General features: G+C 45.8%; 1 protein-coding gene across 4 annotated transcripts; it reads right to left on the reverse strand.

The window, feature by feature from the left end:
* Positions 1-1,005: 1,005 nt before the first annotated feature.
* Positions 1,006-22,855, reverse strand: c2h12orf4 (chromosome 2 C12orf4 homolog). Of its 4 annotated transcripts, none has more exons than XM_036127057.1 (14): positions 22,745-22,855; positions 22,215-22,452; positions 20,692-20,837; positions 17,917-18,098; positions 17,522-17,621; positions 17,263-17,387; positions 16,970-17,076; positions 16,697-16,894; positions 15,358-15,486; positions 14,705-14,773; positions 14,430-14,632; positions 4,934-4,991; positions 3,896-3,963; positions 1,006-2,836 (listed from the first exon to the last, which is right to left on the reverse strand). In XM_036127057.1, exons 2-14 carry the CDS (start codon positions 22,393-22,395, stop codon positions 2,744-2,746), a joined length of 1,659 nt encoding a protein of 552 aa, XP_035982950.1. In that variant the 5' UTR covers positions 22,396-22,452; positions 22,745-22,855; the 3' UTR covers positions 1,006-2,743. The 4 variants fall into 4 exon arrangements, with proteins under 4 accessions (XP_035982950.1, XP_035982955.1, XP_035982952.1 ...); XM_036127062.1 differs by having other exon boundaries at positions 22,215-22,406; positions 22,745-22,842; XM_036127059.1 differs by lacking the exon at positions 22,745-22,855 and adding an exon at positions 22,520-22,719 and having other exon boundaries at positions 22,215-22,406.
* Positions 22,856-22,979: the final 124 nt, after the last annotated feature.

A 22,979-nucleotide genomic window follows, 5' to 3' on the forward strand; every position in this document is an offset into this window, starting at 1 on the left:
GACACCCTGAAAATCTTTTTCTATTTTAGGCTCCTGTGGCTCTTCTTCCATTAATATTATATTCAGTAAATTAGGAAATGCATTTCCAGGAGGCTTGCTTGTCAGATTAAAAATACCTTTAAGCCAGTATTAAACATTCTCCAGGGTGCCATGCATACAGGAGCTGCCACTGCTCCCAATCACATCAGTTCTACTTATAGTGATAATTTACAATCGACTTCATTTTAAGTCACTTTACATAATAATCTGATCCAAACCACATCCAGAACGATAAAATCGGCCTAATCCAGTCCTACCACAGCTGATTCAGTGTTTTAGAATAAAGCGGCCGGTTCAGTTTATGACAACCGTGAACCAGCCAGCTGCACCAAGATGTTAGCTATGATAAAGCACATGGTGACATTAGAAAGAAACAACTCCCTCTAACAGGAAGGAACCTGCAGCAGAACCAGGCTCAGTGAGAGCAGCAGGGACTTCATTAGAACCGGTCCTAACAGGAACCAGACTGATTTCCATATTTCCACATCCATCATCGTTTAAACCAACGCTGGACGCTGCTCATCTGTTAGAACATCGCTGAGGTTTATCTGCATGTTTTCTCCAGAGAAATCATTAAGCTCATATTTATTTATTCCAGCTGAGACAAAGTATTAAATGACTCACGCTGGGGTTCCTGTAGGTTTGTGTTGGGACAGAAAAAGTTTCAGCCCCCCACATGAGACAATTAGAGAACACAGAAGTGAGCTCATTGTCTTTATTAATAAAGCATTTACATGCAAACATAGATTACAAGTAGAGTAAAAATGTTTAAGGACCTGTGAAGAAGTGGAGGAACAGGAGAGATGGTGCTAGGAGTCCATGCGTTTCCTGCAGATAGCTGAGCTGTGTCACCTTTAGCTGCTCATCTTTTTCCAGGAACAGCGCCACCTACTGTTACATCAGAATGTCTGAATAAGAGCATCTGTTTCTCTGCAATAAAAATGAAAAAGACCCACAAGCAGCTCATCCCAATTTGTCTTTATTACAATTGGAACCAATTTAACTCAACATGAAGCCAATTATGCATGAGATTACGTTACATCTGGCTGACCACGTCATCATTTATGAACCGATAAATATGACTACAGGACGCCATATATTAAAAAGAAATTTCCCTTCACAACAGGAGATATTCTTCACAATCAGCATCCTAATTAAATCTGTTCACCTGCGGTGAGAATGCACCAAACCTTCATCTAGTGGAGCGGGCCTTCGTCTCTGGGCTGGTCCTGTGTCAGCGTGGCAGACGCCACAGATCACAGCTGAGAGGGAAACAGGAACTTCTCACCACCAAAGATAACGGAGCCAGGATCTTCAATCATCTGTTCTCCTGAATGTTTTTATCCAGGAAACTCACAGAACCTGCACCAGACAGCAACTGGAACCAGACTCCATTAATCTCCACAGCATAAAGGAACCGTCTGGCTTTTTCTGCTGGATGGACCTCTTAGCAAAGCAGGCGAAGAAAGTGGTGAAATGTTCAGAGGTGGAAGACACAGGCAGGGCCACCGTGGCGTGATGGGCTGAGTAGTCGCCTCGCAATCAGAAGCTTTGATTCCTGCTTCTCCTCATCACATGCCGATGTGCCTCTGGGCAAGGCACTTTACCCCAAGACCGGGACAGCAGCGCCAGCTTCCATGACCATAGCCCAAAAACCCACAACTCAACGTTCACCTTAGACAAAAGCTGTGAAGGAGACTCCTGCAGCTCGAATTTAATGGATTTACATGAGAAACGTTGAGTGGAAGGAGACGTGGCAAACAGGAACCCAGTGGAGGGATTTAAAAGCTCTGGGGGAGTCGGGTCACTGATGACTGACTGCTTGGGACAACAGCTAATCAAATCACTGAAATTCTAGCAGCATTCAGGTGGATTTTATACATTCTGCTCCCCTTCTGACCAGCATTCTTACTCTAAAGTGCTCAGCTCCATGTCAGCACACTGCTACCTACAATCATTCTGGATCAGCCAACATTATGACCACTGGGCCATGCAGCGGTCGGGAAAGTCTCTTTTTTCCCCTAAACACTCAGTCAGTCTGATACTTGACTGATTACCTGTAATTAAACTTTAATTACAGGTAAACAGTCTGCTAAACCTCTCAGAGTCCATCTGCAGTTAGCGTAGCCAGAACATGTGGTTTGAACATGAAGTCATTTCAAGCTGATGCTGGAGAGAAAGGCTCATCTTTATTGAAAAAATGCTCTTTGACACATGATTTCAACATATTCCTGCTTAAAAATGTCTTCTTCATTAAAAAAACAAATATCTTCTAGCTGAGAGAGATTTTCAGATTGATTCCAGATAATATGTAATCATCCATATATGGAAGTGCTTCCTGTTTTAGAAATTATGACAGAGGCCTTTTTATGACTTAAAACCTCTGGAACAATCAACTGTTATGTTTCCTACATTCAACATTTCTAGTTTTTCTGGGTGAATAAATTATGTCAACTTTAATATTAAAAAGAATGTATTTATTTTCCACCGTTTTATCCCAGGGATTTCAATAAGCTCAGTTTGAGCGGGTTTAAAAGGCTGAAACTAGCTAGCAGGGGCGTGTCTGAATAGTTGTGTTGAGGATTTCTCTCCTTTTCTACAAACTCTCTGCATTTAAAAGTCTCTGATGCAGTTATGGAAACTATTAGTGATGAAAACATCTGAAGTATTCCAGTTAGACGGAGACGCGCGGTCCGTCCACGCATCAGTGCTTTGAAGTGAGGGTTAGGGTTGATGAGACGCGGAAGATCTGTGGCAACATGTTGCTCAACTGGTAGAACATCTCCTCTGAAATAGTCTGGAAATAAAAGAGAGAACGACAGGCAGGATTAGTGAAGCTGAGCGGCGGCAGGGATTGATGACGTAAAGAGAAAAAGGCTCGACTGATTTCTGCCGTGAGGAATGTAAAGGTGGAGCAGACGCGGGTCAGCGGCGCTTTAACGGGTTAGCGTGTCACACTTAGTGCTGCTACTTACAGCACACAGATCTAGATAGGCTTCACCTCTGAGCTGCAGACAACAAAGCCGGTTCAGCGGCTGCTTTCCTGAACCATGAGCGTGAAGCTGACAGACACACATCTCCTCATCCACAGGCTCTCCTACAAGCCAAGGAGGCCGGAGGATCGACCTGCATAACCAAACCAACCAAGCCCTACATGCAGATCTGGCTTTGAATCCCTCTGAAATGTTTGCACTTTTTCCTCAGTGAAAGCATGAAGGGCCTGATTAGCTGAAGAGATGAGCTTTAATCCCAGCTCTGATCACACGTTCTCTTTATCACATGGCAGCAAACACAAAGCAGCGCTGCACGTCTCTGATTTAAGGCGAGCTGTTCAAACACTCCTCCTCCTCCAGGTGTGGCTTTTGTCTCGCTCTGTGTGTTCGTGGCTTTGGGCCTTTTTTTAAATCCCATCAAGCCTCGCTGGAAGGCAACCAGAGAACAACGGTGCGTGCTGTGCTGCTTTAACTTGTAGAACATAAGTACAGCTAAAGCAATCTGAATGTTAAATGGAGGTCATGCGTGTACATAAGGAGCCGCTCTGACCGTGGCTGCATGGATATGCAGGCAGAGCGCCTCCCAGAGCTGCTCAGAGGTCACCTAAAAATAAACCAGAGCTCCTTGTGTTTCACAGCGCCGCTCTGGAGAAACCAGGAAGCTGTGCAGAACAGCCTGAGCCACGGGACTATTAATATCCGTCTATAGTTCTAAACGTAGAACCACAGGGTTTTGTTCTTGGCCTCCTCCTTTTAGCCTCTCTCTGCTGCCGCTCGCAGCGATTATAACTCGTCTTTCCACCGTAACGCAGAAGATCTTCAGACCAACCCGCCAGCAACACAGAACCAGAACCTGGACTCACCTTTGGCACCAGAAACTGGACCGTGCGCGAGATCCCTCCGTCCCACGAGGCCATTTCCATCATAAAACCTGCAAATAAAGCACAATAAAGGTCACAGTTGCATTAAAACCCAGGGTCTGGTGCCCAGAACCAGAACTGTTCAGGGTCAGCACAACATGGAACAGTGGAGAACCGGCCCAGCAGAGGCCGACCCATCCAGGAGGTCCCAGCAGAGCCCAGAGCGACATCTGCAGCTCTGCAGGCCTCAGAGATCACGGTAAACTGGCATCTTTGGTGGAAATGTTCTGATTAGAAAACCCATTTCTAAGGATTATGGACCTCAAGAAGATATTCTGTGGACAGGAGACAAAACTGGAGCTTTTGTTGGAAGCGTTCTGTTACATGTGGTGTAGAACTCAGAACATTTCAGAACGTCACAGCTACAATCAGGCATGGTGGTGGTGGAGTGATGAACATCCTGAAGGACAACGCTTCATCTCAGGAACACTCAGGGTTCTGCAGAAGGACAATGATCCACCTCTGAAAGGCTCCAATGAGTCTGAATTTATCAGTTCTGCAGAACCGAGCGGGTCCCAGCTGCTCCACAGCGAGGTTAAAGACTCGGTACCAGTTATCAGAAACACTGGATGGGGGAAGAACCTTTTATCTGGTGACCTAAAAACATTTAGAGGAGGAAAAGTCCTGGATAAACCAGCGAGAACGTGGGTTCTGTTTTTAATCTGTGTTTAATCAGTTAAAGGACTGAATCATCCTGCAGGGTGAGTCCAGATCTGCGGGTCCAGAAGAAACGTCCTGATCTTGTTCCTGGAGACGTCTCTGTCCTGTGAGGAACATCCGTCCATCTAATCCGAAACGCCGTTTAATGATAACGAGTGTGTGAGAGCAGCTAGACGCTTTGGACGCTTCCAGGAGCTCAGATCTGAGAGGTTAAAGGTCAGATGTGGGGGTAAAATGTCTAAAGTCCAGAAAGGTGCAGGCAGAGGAGAGAATGTGATGTTTAAAGGCTGAATTCTAACAAGCAGCAGAAGACGGCGTTACCTTTGACACATTTGAAGACCAGCTCTGCTCTCTTCAGACACCAGGGGATGGTCATCTCCTGCACACAGCAGACCAGAGCGCTCCGTCAGCAGAACCTTTACTCATCAAGCTGTCTTTATGCAGCAGAACTGGACAGACGGACAACATGACGCAGCAGCAGACGTTCCTCAACCACACGTCTAAACATCCGCTTTTAGCTCCGGGTGGAACGCCGCCTGCTGCAGGAAACTGGAGGCAGCCGAGGAGGAGGAGGAGCGGCTTTCCAGGCGGACGGAGGACGGGTCACACGAGGACACTGGAGGGCACCGCCACGGAGAACACGGAGAACACGGAGAACACGGAGAACGTCTGGCCGGGCAGCAGGTTTCAGGCTTCTATGTTTTATGACCTTTTATTCTGTTATTTTATTCTTTTGTTCCTGCCAGCTGTAAAGGACGAGGTTCAGGATTTCACCTCCTGCGATAAAATGCAGCATTTAACAGGAAAAGAAGGAAAATAAATGATGCTTAAAACATTTAAAAACTTAATTACAACAGAGCAACTGCCTTTGAGCTGAAACTAGAACTTCTTCTTCCAAACAATGTTTTCCAGGGAGAACCGAGCCGCCCGCTTCACTGACTGGCCTGAATTATAACGAAGCATCTCAATTATTTAAATCTTCTCCATTTCAGTAAATTCTGCTGGTTCTGGCTTCCAGCCTAAATCAAATGGAAACCCAACATTCGGTTTTTCAGTAAATTAAATTGCATGAGTGCAATAAAACGGATTTTAACCCAGAAATGTGGAATTACAGAACAGCGGCTCCAGGTTCTGTCCAGAATCTGGACCTGGTCTGGGCTCCTTTTGCATGAATCCTGCAACAATGCATGGATTCTTCCTGCAGACTCTGGGACTGGACTTCCAGAAGAAAAGGAGAAGTTTAACTTTTCACTGTTCTTAGTCTAGAACAAACTCTTCTGAATTTATCCCTGGTTCAGGAGTGGCTGGGCACAAGGACTGCCGCCGTTCTGACCCGTGTTCTGGACGCCTGTGGTGGATCCACACCGGTTCTGACCCGTGTTCTGGACGCCTGTGGTGGATCCACACCGGTTCTGACCCGTGTTCTGGACGCCTGTGGTGGATCCACACCGGTTCTGACCAGTGTTCTGGCCCGTGTTCTGGACGCCTGTGGTGGATCCACACCGGTTCTGGCCCGTGTTCTGGACGTGGGAATCTCTGGCCAACTCCTTGTTGCCTTTGCTTCAAAATCAGCTAAAGGCTGCAGTGATTCCTGCTGCTTTTGCACTTTTTCCTTCCACTCAACTTTCCCCTGACATTGCTGGACATTTATGTATTTAAAATCCTTTTTCTTGAATTGATCTATATGAATTTCACTTTGTGAATCAAATTACTGAACCAACTTTTCTGTGACTTTCTAGTTAATTGAAAAATTCAGTGTACTTTGCATAAAGAACATTAAATAGCTTAAAGAAATGATTTTTCATGAATTAAAGTGCTGGATGGTGACCGGTTCACCTTTGATCCCAGCATGCATTGCACCATGTTCTCCATGTTCCTCTGATCTAGAGTCATCGTTACCAGGAAGTTCTGGTGGGTCAACGATGGTCCCGTTTAGGCCCAAATCAAGGAGGAAGTGACTCGGCTGTGGGACAGAGCGCAGCAGGTACCAGCTGACTGGTTCTGGTCAAAGAACAGAACCTCTGCTGCTTGGTAAACAGCAGAGGTTCTGGTGAACAGAACCAGAACCTCTGCTGTTTACCAAGCAGCAAGGACAGAAACCAAGGGCACTTCTTCCAACCTGAAACATGAGCTCCTGGACAACAAGCGCCTCTAGAAATAGTTTTATTATTCAACCCCAGAACCATTCCTCCGGGTTCTGCTTCCCTCACGTTCAAAGACCAAAACCCTGTAAAACCCAGAGTGGCAGCCACAGCCCTGTGGTCTGCACTTCCGGCGCCGCTAAAACACAAGAATGAGCTAAAACAAACAAGTCAAAGTCCTAAAGGAGGAAACGCCTTGAAGGAGCCGCCAGCAATAATGCGGTACATTGGAGGTCAGCTGGACAACAAAGAGCGCCGCCTGTGTGGTGAAGCCCGGACCGACTGAAACAGAACCAGAACCAGAACCAGCCCAGCTGGACGAGCTGCAGGTCAAATCAGGGAAATAAATACATTTATTCTCATCATGTCCGACTGACGAGGCCATGTTGGCACAGCAGCATGTTTATGCCAGAGACTCATTGGTGCTGGGGGGGGGGCTGGTTTAAAACCCGGTTCAGGAGCAGAACCAGTACCAGTCGGGTACCAAAGAGACTGAATGCAGAGCCGTTTCTGTAGCTGTGACTGCAGGAACCAGACTGAAATACCAGAGGATGCACAACCTGTTATACCACAGAAATATCCTTCATGGTCTTACAGGTAATTCAGGTAATAAAGGCTCTTAAATAACTGCATAAATTAAAAATTATATCATGTCCTGCCGCTTAGCACAGTTTCAGCTCAGCTAACATTTCCTCTTTAAAAAGGACGTTTTTGAGGCTTTGAGGGTTCATTTCCTCATCTTCAGGACTTTACGTCCCATTAGCTACTTTTAGCATCTGGGACAATTTTCTTTCATTTCTAGAACTTTCTGTCAGCATTTCAACACGTTTCTCTTTGTCATGAAACTACAGGTTAAAAACAGCATCTGTGAGGCTTTTAGGCGCTTCCTCAGCATTTTAACTCAGCTATACAATCTTCTGCTGCTTCCTGAGGAACATCTTCTGCATGCAGGAAGGTCTCAGCACGGTTCCTGCTCGCTGTTGGACTGAAGGTTGTGGATCGAGCTCTGAAATGCTGTCAGGGTGAGGCTGTGAACTGCTGAGGATTAAAGAGTCTCAGAAACACTAAACACGTCAGCGTAGCGCCCAGTTTGACCTGTAGGCAGGTTTATCTCATCATTTCTCACTGAAGCTTCAGGGTGGTTCTCATTAGTCACTGGTAGAAAGCATCTGACAGGTCTGGATGGACATCTGCCTATTTTTAGCAGGAATGATAAGAGCAAAACTCAAAGCCTTGGTAGAAGTCCAAGAGGAGACTAGCTAGAGAGGGTATAATTAATTAAAATGGCTTGTACTTTTATAGCGCTTTTAACTCAACAACCTCCAAAGCGCTTTAGTCATTCAGCCATTCACACCCTGACGGTGGTGAGCTATGTTAGTAGCTACAGCTGCCCTGGAGACAGACTGACGCTTGGAAACAGTGTTAATGCACAATATTCCAATAGTTACTTCTATTTTTGTGTCCATTAGTCTGCTATGGGTTTAAAGTGTAACCACAGTCTGAGATTAACCCTCGCCAGACGCAAGTAAATCTCAGCGAGCTAGCTGCTGCATGGCGGGTAAATGTTTGTACAAAGTAAGTCGTGTTTTTCAGTCATTTAGGCGGATGCTCCTTTATGTTCTTCTGCTGCTCGTATGACAACAAACGGGAACGTACGCAAACCCACACATGTGACACGAGAACGACAGCCGTTAGCTAACAGCTAACCTTTAGCTCAGGCTGGTTACGTAGCGAGATCATGTGCAGATAATTAGCAGAATTAATATTTTGGCCGGTAAAAAATCTGCTTCTTATATCTGCTTCTTAACAGGCAGTCAGACTAACTGATGCTACAGCAGGTTACTGTCCTGCTAAAGGCAAATATTTGACACTGACCAGATAAACATGAGCAGCACTGTTGTCAAACTGCCACGAGTTTCCATTTATAGTCCTGCTAGGTGTGTAATTATGTTTGTTGTTAGTGTATCTTTTTTAATTAATTAAGAAGCGGTCCCTGGTGTCGCTGCTTGTTGCAGAGACACCAGGGACGATATCAGCCTCCCAGTCAGGATCCACTTCCTGAAGCACCACAAACCGTTTACCTTCGGCACGCAGAACGTAGCGTGAGCCACGCTGTGACGCTCTGCCTCCAGAAACAAACTATGTTTGACATGTTAACACTCCCAACCAAACAACAACCTGTTCTACTTGTTCTTCAAACAGGTAAATATCACTATGCTCAAATGTTCCCATTCAGACGTTCCTTTAACCATGAGTCACTTGGCATGAAAGCAGCTGAGAAATTAGCTTTGCTCTGATATTCGATGGTTTCTCTTCCTCATCAGGAAGGAGAACACTTTACTGAGGAAATGAGACTCAAACATTAATCTTCTGCATGTTAAGAAAAAAAATCTACAGACAAATAAGAAAAAGTAAGAAATTACAAAAACGTAATTTCTGGCCTGGTCACTTAGTGACAAGATGGAAGCACAGCTTATTTTAAAGGATCTATAATCTAAAACAGAGGTCATTTATCAATGTATAGCTTGCCTGGCATATATTTATTATAAAATTACTATTCTGCTTAATACTTGGATTCATAAAATGTTTAAAACATCTCCAACGTCGGTGAAAGTGAGGAAGCTTAAAAGGCAGCAAAGTACATATAGTCGATCTAAACAGAAGAAATGAAGACAATAAAATGATAGTGTGCTGTAATAAAAGCTAATTTTAGAAGGGCTGACCATCTGAACCAGCGGTTAAATGAGCAAATAACAGATGTCTGACTTCCCACAGGGGGAAGTTTGGGCGTGACAGAGACGAACACTAGATCCGTGATGAAAAAGAAGCTAAAGTTCTGAAGCAACGCAGAAAGAACTCCTGAGAAAAGCTGGAATAGAAAAGCACTGAGTGATCACTGATAATACGCAGCAGCTTCACTGTTAGATGAGATGAGACCGCGTAATGAGCAGGAAATAAATATACTATAGATAAAAAGCCTGAGTTTAGAAAAGGCTCCTATGACAGGTTCAGGTACAACAGCTGTGAACTCGTTTATTCTGGCCGCTGTTTACAACCGTCCACTAAACTGCAGTTCAGACGCTGAAAACCAGCCGGCCGACACAAAAAGCTTTTAACAGCACAAACGTCTGCAATGAACGGCCAAAATACAGGCAGCGGGTAAAATGGATCAGTGTTACGCCGCTGTAAGCGACGCATGTCCAGCTGTTCTGACTCTGATCACTTCCTTTCAGACAGGAAGTGGACAGCAGTAAGATGTAAGGCAGCGTCCAGACCAAACGGCGTCAGGCCAAGCGGCTCTGGTTAGGAGGAGCTACGCTGTTCTCCTCGGCCCAACTAGAGAGCGGCTGGGCTCCTTCTACCGAATAATAAAACCTGGGCTGTGTCTGGATTCACACATAATTCTCAGCCGCTCAGTTTCACCACCTGCAGCAGGAGCTGGCAGCTGACGAGGGACGCTTTCAGCGCCATTTATGCTCCCCTGGCCCCATCCTCCCCCATCATACAGCTGAGTCTCTCTGATTGGTTGACGTCCAGCTGCAAAGGTTCAGACTTTCCAACTCTAGTGTCGGTCCCTCTAGAGGCGCTTAAAGCGCATCAAGCCCAATTTTTAGCACGAAACGAGCAGAAAGCTTCAAAACGTGCAGCAAGATGCAGCAGGACTCTGAAAGCCCCGAGGCGCGTCCACCACAGACCACCTGATGCTTAAAAGGCGTTTGCTCTGAACGCACCATCAGGATTTCCTGACTCCTGAACGCACCATCGGCATTTTCTGACTCTTGAACGAAGCATCAGGATTTTCTGACTCTTGAACGCACCATCGGCATTCCTGACTCTTGAACGCACCATCGGCATTTTCTGACTCTTGAACGCACCATCGGCATTTTCTGACTCTTGAACGCACCATCGGCATTTTCTGACTCTTGAACGCACCATCGGCATTTTCTGACTCTTGAACGCACCATCGGCATTTTCTGACTCTTGAACGCACCATCGGCATTTTCTGACTCTTGAACGCACCATCGGCATTTTCTGACTCTTGAACGCACCATCGGCATTTTCTGACTCTTGAACGCAGCATCGGCATTTTCTGACTCTTGAACGCAGCATCGGCATTTTCTGACTCTTGAACGCAGCATCGGCATTTTCTGACTCTTGAACGCACCATCGGCATTTTCTGACTCTTGAACGCACCATCGGCATTTTCTGACTCTTGAACGCACCATCGGCATTTTCTGACTCTTGAACGCACCATCGGCATTTTCTGACTCTTGAACGCAGCATCGGCATTTTCTGACTCTTGAACGCACCATCGGCATTTTCTGACTCTTGAACGCACCATCGGCATTTTCTGACTCTTGAACGCACCATCGGCATTTTCTGACTCTTGAACGCACCATCGGCATTTTCTGACTCTTGAACGCACCATCGGCATTTTCTGACTCTTGAACGCACCATCGGCATTTTCTGACTCTTGAACGCACCATCGGCATTTTCTGACTCTTGAACGCACCATCGGCATTTTCTGACTCTTGAACGCACCATCGGCATTTTCTGACTCTTGAACGCACCATCGGCATTTTCTGACTCTTGAACGCACCATCGGCATTTTCTGACTCTTGAACGCACCATCGGCATTTTCTGACTCTTGAACGCAGCATCGGCATTTTCTGACTCTTGAACGCACCATCTGCATTTTCTGACTCTTGAACGCACCATCGGCATTTTCTGACTCTTGAACGCACCATCGGCATTTTCTGACTCTTGAACGCAGCATCGGCATTTTCTGACTCTTGAACGCAGCATCGGCATTTTCTGACTCTTGAACGCACCATCGGCATTTTCTGACTCTTGAACGCACCATCGGCATTTTCTGACTCTTGAACGCAGCATCAGCATTTTCTGACTCTTGAACGCAGCATCGGCATTTTCTGACTCTTGAACGCACCATCGGCATTCCTGACTCTTGAACGCACCATCAGCATTTTCTTACTCTTGAACGCACCATCGGCATTTTCTGACTCTTGAAAGCACCGTCGGCATTCCTGACTCTTGAACGCACCATCAGCATTCCTGACTCTTGAACGCACCATCAGCATTCCTGACTCTTGAACGTACCATCAGGATTTTCTGACTCTTGAACGTACCATCAGGATTTTCTGACTCTTGAACGCAGCATCAGGATTTTCTGACTCTTGAATGCACCGTCGGCATTCCTGACTCTTGAACGTACCATCAGGATTTTCTGACTCTTGAACGTACCATCAGGATTTTCTGACTCTTGAACGTACCATCAGGATTTTCTGACTCTTGAACGCAGCATCAGGATTTTCTGACTCTTGAATGCACCGTCGGCATTCCTGACTCTTGAACGCACCATCAGCATTCCTGACTCTTGAACGCACCATCAGCATTCCTGACTCTTGAACGCAGCATCAGCATTTTCTGACTCTTGAACGCAGCATCAGCATTCCTGACTCTTGAACGCACCATCAGCATTTCTGACCCTTGAACGCAGCATCAGGATTTCCTGACTCTTGAACGCAGCATCAGGATTTTCTGACTCTTGAACGCAGCATCAGGATTTCCTGACTCTTGAACGCAGCATCAGGATTTCCTGACTCTTGAACGCAGCATCAGGATTTCCTGACTCTTGAACGCAGCATCAGGATTTCCTGCTGACTCGAACGCAGCATCAGGATTTCCTGACTCTTGAACGCAGCATCAGGATTTCCTGCTGACTCTTGAACGCAGCATCAGCATTCCTGACTCTTGAACGCAGCATCAGGATTTCCTGACTCTTGAACGCAGCATCAGGATTTCCTGACTCTTGAACGCAGCATCAGGATTTCCTGACTCTTGAACGCAGCATCAGGATTTCCTGACTCTTGAACGCAGCATCAGCATTCCTGACTCTTGAACGCAGCATCAGGATTTCCTGACTCTTGAACGCAGCATCAGGATTTCCTGACTCTTGAACGCAGCATCAGCATTCCTGACTCTTGAACGCACCATCGGCATTTTCTGACTCTTGAACGCAGCATCAGCATTTTCTGACTCTTGAACGCAGCATCAGCATTTTCTGACTCTTGAACGCACCATCGGCATTCCTGACTCTTGAACGCACCATCAGCATTTTCTGACTCTTGAACGCACCATCGGCATTCCTGACTCTTGAAAGCACCGTCGGCATTCCTGACTCTTGAACGCACCATCAGCATTCCTGACTCTTGAACGCACCATCAGCATTCCTGACTCTTGAACGTACCATCAGGATTTTCTGACTCTTGAACGTACCATCAGGATTTTCTGACTCTTGAACGCAGCATCAGGATTTTCTGACTCTTGAATGCACCGTCGGCATTCCTGACTCTTGAACGCACCATCAGCATTCCTGACTCTTGAACGCACCATCAGCATTCCTGACTCTTGAACGCAGCATCAGCATTTTCTGACTCTTGAACGCAGCATCAGCATTCCTGACTCTTGAACGCACCATCAGCATTTCTGACCCTTGAACGCAGCATCAGGATTTCCTGACTCTTGAACGCAGCATCAGGATTTTCTGACTCTTGAACGCAGCATCAGGATTTCCTGACTCTTGAACGCAGCATCAGGATTTCCTGACTCTTGAACGCAGCATCAGGATTTCCTGACTCTTGAACGCAGCATCAGGATTTCCTGCTGACTCGAACGCAGCATCAGGATTTCCTGACTCTTGAACGCAGCATCAGGATTTCCTGCTGACTCTTGAACGCAGCATCAGCATTCCTGACTCTTGAACGCAGCATCAGGATTTCCTGACTCTTGAACGCAGCATCAGGATTTCCTGACTCTTGAACGCAGCATCAGGATTTCCTGACTCTTGAACGCAGCATCAGGATTTCCTGACTCTTGAACGCAGCATCAGCATTCCTGACTCTTGAACGCAGCATCAGGATTTCCTGACTCTTGAACGCAGCATCAGGATTTCCTGACTCTTGAACGCAGCATCAGGATTTCCTGCTGACTCTTGAACGCAGCATCAGGACTGTCAGGAAGTCAAAGTCCTTCGCAGACATGGATGAATAACCATGTGGAGAAAAGCGAGCGGCCCCCTGGTGGCTCTCTGATAAACTGCAGGCTGATCTGAGTCCAGCTCTGCTCTAGATCCTCGGTTCCCATCAGGGCAACAATGCTGGTCTGAAGGGGAGCAGAACACACCACACCTATACGACCGCCTTTAAAACCCAAACTGCAGCAAAGTTCAACATGCTCGCCTTTTTTCCTTTAGGACATTCAGATATTCTAATTTCAATGAAAACTTCTTTTCGACAGCAGAATCTAAACATTCCTGCTGTTCTAATTACGGCGTAAGCAGAAGGTCTGAGCGTGGCGCCATTAGAACGTGTGAGCGGCTGATTTCAGCTGCCTCAGGTGAGACCGGTCTCTCGGTCAGGCCTCAGGTGAGACCGGTCTCTCAGTCAGGTGAGACCGGTCTCTCAGTCAGGCGTCAGGTGAGACCGGTGTCTCAGTCAGGTGAGACCGGTCTCTCGGTCAGGTGTCAGGTGAGACCGGTCTCTCAGTCAGGTGTCAGGTGAGACCGGTCTCTCAGTCAGGTGTCAGGTGAGACCGGTCTCTCAGTCAGGTGTCAGGTGAGACCGGTCTCTCAGTCAGGTGTCAGGTGCTGCTCCTACCTCGGACATGTCGTGGACCAGCAGCAGGGGGACGGTGACGGTGGTGATGTCATGAGTGCAGCACACCTTCAGGATGTTCCTCAGACCCATGATAGCTGGATCCCGGGCCGTGATGTTCCCGGAGCGCAGGTTGTCGTCCACGCACAGGTGGAAGACGACGTGAACCTCGGACAGGTTGGAGTGTCTGGAGATGTAGAACTCGCCTGCAGCAACAGAACCGGCGCCATTAGAGAGACGCTGGCGATCCTGACTGAGCTGCTCAGGTGAATCCGTACCTGGAAGAAGGTTTGACGGGTTCCTTTCAACCGTTTTGCTCTTATCATCTCCTCCATTCTTGGCGGTTTCTGCAGACACACAGAGACGAAGCTAAACTGATGCAAAGCGTTATCTGGAGATTACTGGGATTACTGGGATTACTGGGATTACTGGGGCTGACGGCGCGGCAGGAGTGTCCCTGAGAGGAGTCAGAGCAGCAGGAATGTTTCCGTTTATATTCACAGCGACCTTCCACTTTACCACTTATCCAGCGACGTGTTGAGGACGTGGACATAGTTCTCTGTCAGCGCAGGAGCGCTAATATAAATTCTGTTCTATTTTCTGAGCGTTTAATCCCTGCTCACACCAGCGCCTCGTCACTGAAGCACTGCAGCTCTCTGAGAGGCAATAATGTGCAAACTCTGGAAACACATTTCTTATTAAGATTAACAGAAAAGCCTTTTACTGCTCAGTTACAAAAATGTTGAACCCAAGAAGTTGTAGATGCCTTTTATAAACAGATTAACTGTAAAAGTCAACAGGAAGAGAGCAGCAGCTTTACTGCATGGGAGCTGCACCGCTGCAGAGGGACGTATCTGGTTTATATACATCTACAGATTTCTGTACTCCTGTTAACTGACATCTGCACCCAGCATGATGAAATCAGACCAACCTGACGGGTGTTTGTGCTTGCTGCTGCGCTGGGCCCGGGCGTACAGCACCACCTGCTGCACCTCCTCCAGCTGCGCCTCCAGGCTCAGGAAGTGGAAGTCCGTGCACTCCTTAGCCACCGTGGCAAAGTCTGGAGGTGAAGCCAGAGCGCGTCAGATAAACGTACAAAATTCAGCACTAAACACTTTACACGGGTTCCCATAGTGACCAGATGAGGGTCAGAATTTCCCCGTTTGATAAAGCTAATCTGCACCTTTAACCGTGGAGAATTAGACGTTTCTATAGAATAGTTACATCACAGAATATTCAAGGTTTTTCTTGCAATTGTGGGAAATTAATCTTAAAATATCTGAGTTTATGCAACTTAACTCCTTTGTGGCCAATAACCTTTTGTCTTCAATCTAGGATTTATAAAATAACTTCACAAGATGCTCAACGTTCCTTATTTTAACACAGAGGGGCGACTGCGCATGTTCTCCTATAATTATGCCTTAAAAGGAGGGGGGGGTCTTTTGTGAATCTTGCTTTATGTTTCTGAATAGAAACAGAATTTCGTTGTCGTATAATGAAGTGATGTGATCAGCAAATGTTCCAATTTACACTAAAGACATGCAATGCTTGTGCAAATTAAGCAAAAAAACCTCAGTTTAATTTAAAAAAAAAAAAGAACTGAATTTGTTTACTTGCATTTTCTTTTATGCATTTCTGAATGAAAAGCGACAATTTGTTGGATTAATCATGAGAATAATCGCTAGGAAGCTCGATTAATAAAAGAACCGTCTGCTGTTTTGTTTAAACCAGAGCAGAAGAAGAATGAAGGAGCTGCAGTAACACAGCCTCTGCTGTCCGTTTCCCTTCAGGCTGATTTCCACTTCAATTCATTAAGAAAATCTAATTTATAGAGAGAATGAGACGATCAGCAGTGGTTGACCATGACGTTATACTGTACGGTGTATGAATGAAAAAAGGCCAAAGATGTGAGTGGTGCAGGTGAACAGAAGCAGACATTCCTGGCCTGATCATCTCATCAGGGGAGTCTCCTCCTCTGGGTTCCTGCTGGAGCAACAAGTTCTGTTATAAAGGTTCTACCAAAGAAAGGGGAACACCCTGAGGGATTTTAGTTTCTCTCATACTTCAGCTGCTTTAATAAAGGAAAGAAAAACGTTTGTCTGAAAATGATCTGAAACCAAATCAAATCCCAGAGAAGAAGCAAACAGCTCTGAGCCCAGAAGGGGAGCAGAAACGCCCAGAACTCCTTTAAAAAGGTGAAAAAGTCTCGCTGGCTGGAAGTAAAACCAGGAGAAATGAAGGATTCAGAACTCCGTAACTCCATTGCTGACCTCTCTTGATGCCGCTGTAGGAGTTGACCCGGTTATCGACCAGCAGAACCAGCCCACACAGGGAGGAGGAGTAGAGCGAGAGCGCCGTCTGCAGCCGCCGCAGCTTTGCTCCGCTGCTGCTGTGTCGTCTGTGTTTACAGAAATCCAGAACGTCGGCCCGGACCAGCCGCAGGTTGTGCATGGTCTTCAGCTGGGCTCCTGGAGGAAGAGAGATGTTCCACAGACATGCTGCCACCCGTCATGCAGTCCAGCCAAGCAGGTAAATGTGGGCACCTAGGTGTATGGTGAAGCTCTCCTCCAGCAGAGGCTGCTCCTCAAAGACCCGCGAGCTGGAATCTGCTTCCTCTGACAGCTGGCTGGGCTGCACCTTTATCTCCTCACTGCAAACACATCAGTCATCAGAGAGCTGCAGCCGGCAGCCAACCAGCAGGAAAATACGAGACCGGATATGAATAAAAACAGCAAGAGAAAAAGGTTTATTGTTTACTTACTTTGACTGAAACAGTGAACATCTCAGAGAAAATGCTGCTTTCATTCAGTCAGGGGTGGAAAGCAAAGGAACTCACTTAATTTTACTGCTGTTGTTGGATTTCTGCAGATCCTGATGCAGTTTGACGACCCACTCCTGGTATTCCTGCTTCTGAATGCCCGTCACTTGCTTAAGTTCACTCGCCCATTTGTTCTCCAGGACCTGCCAGAGGAGAAGGTGGAGAAGATGGAGACGTCCTGTCGCCACGCTGGGCTCAGACCGACGGCTGAACTGGAACATTTTCAGCCTGAAAGGCCTGAAAGGCGTCTCTGCTCAGCAGGAAGCTGCTGTTTTACCTGCTGGGCGTCAAAGTGCTGAGATGCTACTGAGTTCACATCGTGGTCACTGAACGTGTTCCCCAGCTCCTGCATCACCGAGTCCATTTCTGCTGCTTGCCTACAGACAGAGAGAGAGAGAGAGAGAGAGAGAGAGAGAGAGAGAGAGAGAGAGAGAGACAGAGACAGAGAGAGAGAGAGAGAGAGAGGACCTCAGAGGCACTTTTAGAAGAAAACCTGCAGGTTTCCCTCACTGTGACTAACAAAAGTCATTCTTCTGCATAAAACAACATGAAACTATTTAAATAATCAGATTACAGATGCTTAAATGTACAGTGAATGCTGAGTTTGTGTGAACTGAAGGATAACCAAATCCAGTGGAAAGGTCTTCCTCATGTTCTCCAGTGATCTGCTACCTCTCCAGCAGCTTCTTCATCTCCATGTCTCTCTCGCTGATGAGCTCAGAGATGCTGACGAAGTAGTTGTGCTCCAGGTTGAGGAGGGTGTCTGAGGCGGGCGAGTGGATCAGCTCGTGGTAGACGTCAGCAAAGTCCTCGTCCCAGCTGGCCTCCTCTGGCCTGGCGTGCTCCAGGCTGGTCTGAAACAGAGAGCCGCATGATCAGCGCCACCTGCTGGACGGTTAGGGAATCACAGCCAACTGCCCACATGTGGGAACAAGCCACACCTCAGCTTAGACACATTCTCACCGGGCTCTAAAGGGATTATTTATGGACATTTAAATGGTTTGGGCTTATGGACGCTACACGTCTCTGATGACCAGCACACAGACGCTGTGAGCCATCCTGGAGGACCCGTCCATGAAACACAGGCCCAGCAGTCTGCTGCCGCTGGGTGCCGCACCACAGAGGAACTCATCATGAAGCTGCGTCTCATGAAACGGGACTGAAGCCTGCGAACGCCGCCGGCCTCACAGCAGCGCTGAGCGGCCGGGCGCTCGCTGTGGAGACGGAGGAACTGGTGGAGATGATGAGGTGGTGACCTGCAGCATCACGGTTCCTCTGACGTTCTCCTTCAGTCTCTCTAAGATCATCGTCTGCATCCGTGCAGCGATCAGAAGACGGCATCGCACCAGCAACCTCCCAGAGGAGCACTTAGGCTCCTGATGCTGACATCATCAATACAGAAAATACTGAATTGACAGATTTGACTTATTCAACTTTAACTTTTTCCAATTCTTCTAAATTATTTTTACGAGCATTTTACAGTCTGAATATTACAAAAGAGACGACTGTGGCTCGATGGGTAGAGCAGTGGAGGTTGTGGGTTTGATTTCACCTTCCCCCGTCATATTTCGATGTGCCGCTGGGCAAGGCACTTAAACCTAAGTTGCCCAGTGACCTGTAAATGAATGAATGAATGAATGAATGAATGAATGAATGAATGAATGAATGAAAGCACTGAGTGGTCAGCATGACTGGAAAGCGCTCTATAAGTTCAGTACATTTACTAATGCCTCTGTTATGTTCTTTGTACGTTTCTCTGCTTCTTATTCATGATCATTTAACATTTTTTCTATTACCGTATTTTTCATAAGGACCACCGGATTATAAAACGCATTAAATATTCTTGCCAAGTGTGTAATATCACTCCACAATGCAAAAAGAGAACTAAAGTAACATGTTCTTGAAATTAGTATATTTCCTTGATTTGAGCAGCTAAATAAGATTATATACTAATAGAATAAGATTTTCGCACTTAAAATAAGAACAATTTATCTCCCTTGTCTTATTTCAAGTGCAGGACATCTAACTCGCATTTTAGGGGTAAAAATGCTCATTCCATTGGCAAATTATTTAGCTGCTCAAATCAAGGTATATATATATATATATATATATATATATATATATATATATATATATATATAAAAAATTATTTTTGCAGTACACTCTTTCGTCCGTCTCTGTCAGGAGGACAGAGTAGCTGGACTACACATCTACACTACACTGTTTCTAACATGAGGCCAAAATAAACTTTTATAATGAATTAACTTACTAGGTTTATTGATGCTAGCGCGTACTCCAGGCTGCCTTACATGAGCGCACTTCTAGTTTAGACATTACAGTCAGGCAGTCTGGTAGACAGCTCAGGGGTCCTATCAGGTAGTGACACAGTGTACCGTAATGCTCCTAATATCCATTGAGCGGAGCGGCTTCACTGCTAACCAAAGTCCTACTTACACATTTTAACAGATTTATGAGCGCATTGTTCCACATAAAATCAGTCAGTAAGCACAACGGTGATCATAGATAAGGAGAACCATCAATTTTTGAGAAGATTTAAGGATTTTAAGTGCGCCTTATAGTCTGAAAATTACGGTATTTATTTATTTTCAATAAAATAAGTTATTATACTGAGACTTGATGAGAAACCCACAGCTTCATACCCCATGCTGATCAAGGAAACAACCCTGATGACTTGAGGATGTAAAAACTGCCGTATATTGGATCTCAACCAAGAGTCTGAGTAAAATGAGCAGAAGAGACGCTAAAAGCAGCATGTGGGCTCCTATAATGAGACATTTTCCCCTAAAACTCATGAATAATCAATTTACAGATGTTCTACGCCTGTTTGAATGACTTTAATGATCCATTAAATGATGATAGGAGGCTGGGGGGAGATTTCTGGAACACGTCCCAGACACTTGAGTTACTGCAGAAGCATGGAGGAATGGATTTATTTAGTACCCTCTAGTTTGAGAGCGTTTATTTAATGCCGACTAAATGAAAATGTTGGGGCTTCCAAGTCTTAACAGCACTGGCCTCAGTGATTCTGTGAAGAACAGCAGAGTTTGTTTTAGGGATGTTTGGGTCAAAATGCAACGAGCCGCCATGAACCCCAGAGAATAATCCAACGTTAAGAGGAGAGAAAAGCTGCTTTTATCGTTCAAAGGTAGCCGCTGAGCTGAAAAACTGTGCAAACAGAGAGGTCCACACTGCCTGATGGCTTCATCCACCTGTCCCTAATGAACAAGTCACTATGTGCAGCAGAAATACAGCCAAAGGCAAACAAACGATCCATAACAGCTGATTTTATGCTCATCTTCTTCTATAACAACGCACAGCATTCATATTACATGTGTAACCCCTCTATGAAGGGTTCTACTACACCCAGAGTGATAAAATGAGGTAAACTGTGTCTGAGGCTCACAGAAACGCTGAACATGTTTCTACCTCTGCATAGGATCTGGCCCAGGCGCTGGTGAGCTGCTCTGCATCCACTTCTCCTGTGGAGAGCCTCTGCAGGGCCAGCTCAGCCTCCCTGTCGTGATCCCAGGTGGTCTCCTTCTCTATGAAGGCAGAAAGTGAGGCTTTCAGCTCTGCAGGGACACAAAGGTGGGCTCGTTAAAACCAGGACGGACAGCAGGACCATAGCGTCCAATCAGAGCAGACATGCAGGCGGCGAATCACGTGCAGAGACGCCGTCACATGGTTTTCTGTTATACTGCAGAGGCTGAAACCATTGTTAGATGGAGCTTTAATGCTTTTAATTACAAGAATTGCATGAACAAGAAATTATTTATTAACATCAACATTAATGATAAAATCTATTCTGGATTTTCTGAAATCAACACAGCTTTAAATATTTGCATAAACTCACTGAATCATTTTAGAAGTGGTGCTAAAAGTCATAAAACAATGTTATTGTGAGAATTGTACAATCCAGAGTGAAATTCCTCTTTAGTGAACACATGCCTGGTGAGTAAAGCTGATTCTGGTCGTTTGTTAACTTTAACTAGAATAAATAGCTGCACAGTTACATTCCAGACACAAACATGCATCAGAACCGCAGAATGCCAGGAAACAAACCCCTTTAAAGGATTTCTACCAGTTCTGCTGTAAAGTTGTAATGTCAGAATAACAAAAGACGTTTGCTAACAGCAACAGGTCACCTTTAGTACCAGCGAGGGTCTGAACTTTTATTCAGACGTATATTTACCCACAGAGGACAGAGAAAATCCACCATCAGTTCAAACTAGTGAGCCAAAGTCTTGTCATATTCTGCCTAGTTGTTGTCTTCATGTTTGCCACTGTAGCAGGTTGGATGTCAAATGTAAAGTGCTTTACACATAAATGTATTATTGTTATTTTTTTTATAGATGCAGAGGTGCAAACATTGTCGTTTATTGCTTCTTCTATAACTTCTCATATCATACCAGAGTTTGTGATTTTGTGATGCCAGATCCAAATCAACCAATACTAGTTTCTTTCTAGTGTTGCGTCAGTCTATAGAAACTTTATTCATATTTTTAAGGACTTTCCTAAAACTGCTGTGAAGAAACGAATATAGTTTTAATTTCTGATGAATCATGTTGCATTTAGTCTGTGTGGTTTTTAAATATTTAGCATCTATTTTACAATAACTTTATGCCAGCACGTTGGTCAGGACTCCCTGGATGAAGAGAGGCTGCGTCTGAACTGGACCGTCCTGGTTCATCAGAGACCGGGTCACAGAACCAGAGACTCTGACCCAGCACCGGTTCCCAGCCCAGAGGGTTTAATCCGGTCCCTCCTGCAGGTTCTGGGTCTCTCCTCCTCCAGAGGATGGAGCTCAGGAGCTGCCCTGATACCCGGCCTCCTCAGCTGGCCGCTGGATGTGGACTCCTCTTAGAAACCGGAGACAAGGCTCACCTGTCCGCTCTGAACCATGAGGGGGGGGACAGGTGAGCACCTGCACTGTGGAGCTGCAAACTCACCATTTTCTATGTAGCAAGGTATTTTATGCAGAAGCATGAGCCTTCCGTGAAGATCACTGATGTTCAGCTGGACGGGGAAGTGAAGAGGCACTTTGAGGACGCAGCTGGTCTTCCCTGCTTTGAATTCAAACACAAACTCCTTCTCTGTGGTCCCGTTTGCTTTGCCTTTGCTTCTCTTCATGGTGTCCAGAGCTGAAAACAGGCGCAGCAGCAGGAGAAGTCCAGGAAATGCCGAACCCTGCGGTCACATTAACGTCATAAATACCAAATATTAACATGTTAGCAACACAGCAGAGCACCATTACCCAGGACACTGACAGCTCCCCTCCGGAATGCAGCCCTGCTCTTATCATTAGAAGCTAATCTCCATGCTAACAGCTAATGGGTTAGCTAGCAGCATGCTAGCCTTTAAGCTAGGCGTAACGCTAACACAGCAGCTGATGATGATGGTGATGAAGAAAGCCTCGGTTTGCAGCTACAGGTGATTCTATTTAATTAGAAAAACTGCCCCTTCCGCAAGGTGCGCTTACCTGAGAATGAATGAAAACAACAACGTTATTTCCTGCGTTAACCCCCGATCAGCTGACCGCCCTTCAGCAGAAGCACTTTCGCTATACATACATATTCATATTTAGTTTATGTTAAAAAATATATATATCAACGCTGACTTGATTTATCTGTGATGGGTTTTTTTTCTACAAAGAAATTATTTTATAAATCTAAAAGTAAATTTACCATAGCAGTTTCTGTCATAGACATAATATA

The sequence above is a fragment of the Fundulus heteroclitus genome, chromosome 2 (genome assembly GCF_011125445.2).
Source record: "Fundulus heteroclitus isolate FHET01 chromosome 2, MU-UCD_Fhet_4.1, whole genome shotgun sequence".
Taxonomy (NCBI): Eukaryota; Metazoa; Chordata; class Actinopteri; order Cyprinodontiformes; family Fundulidae; genus Fundulus; species Fundulus heteroclitus.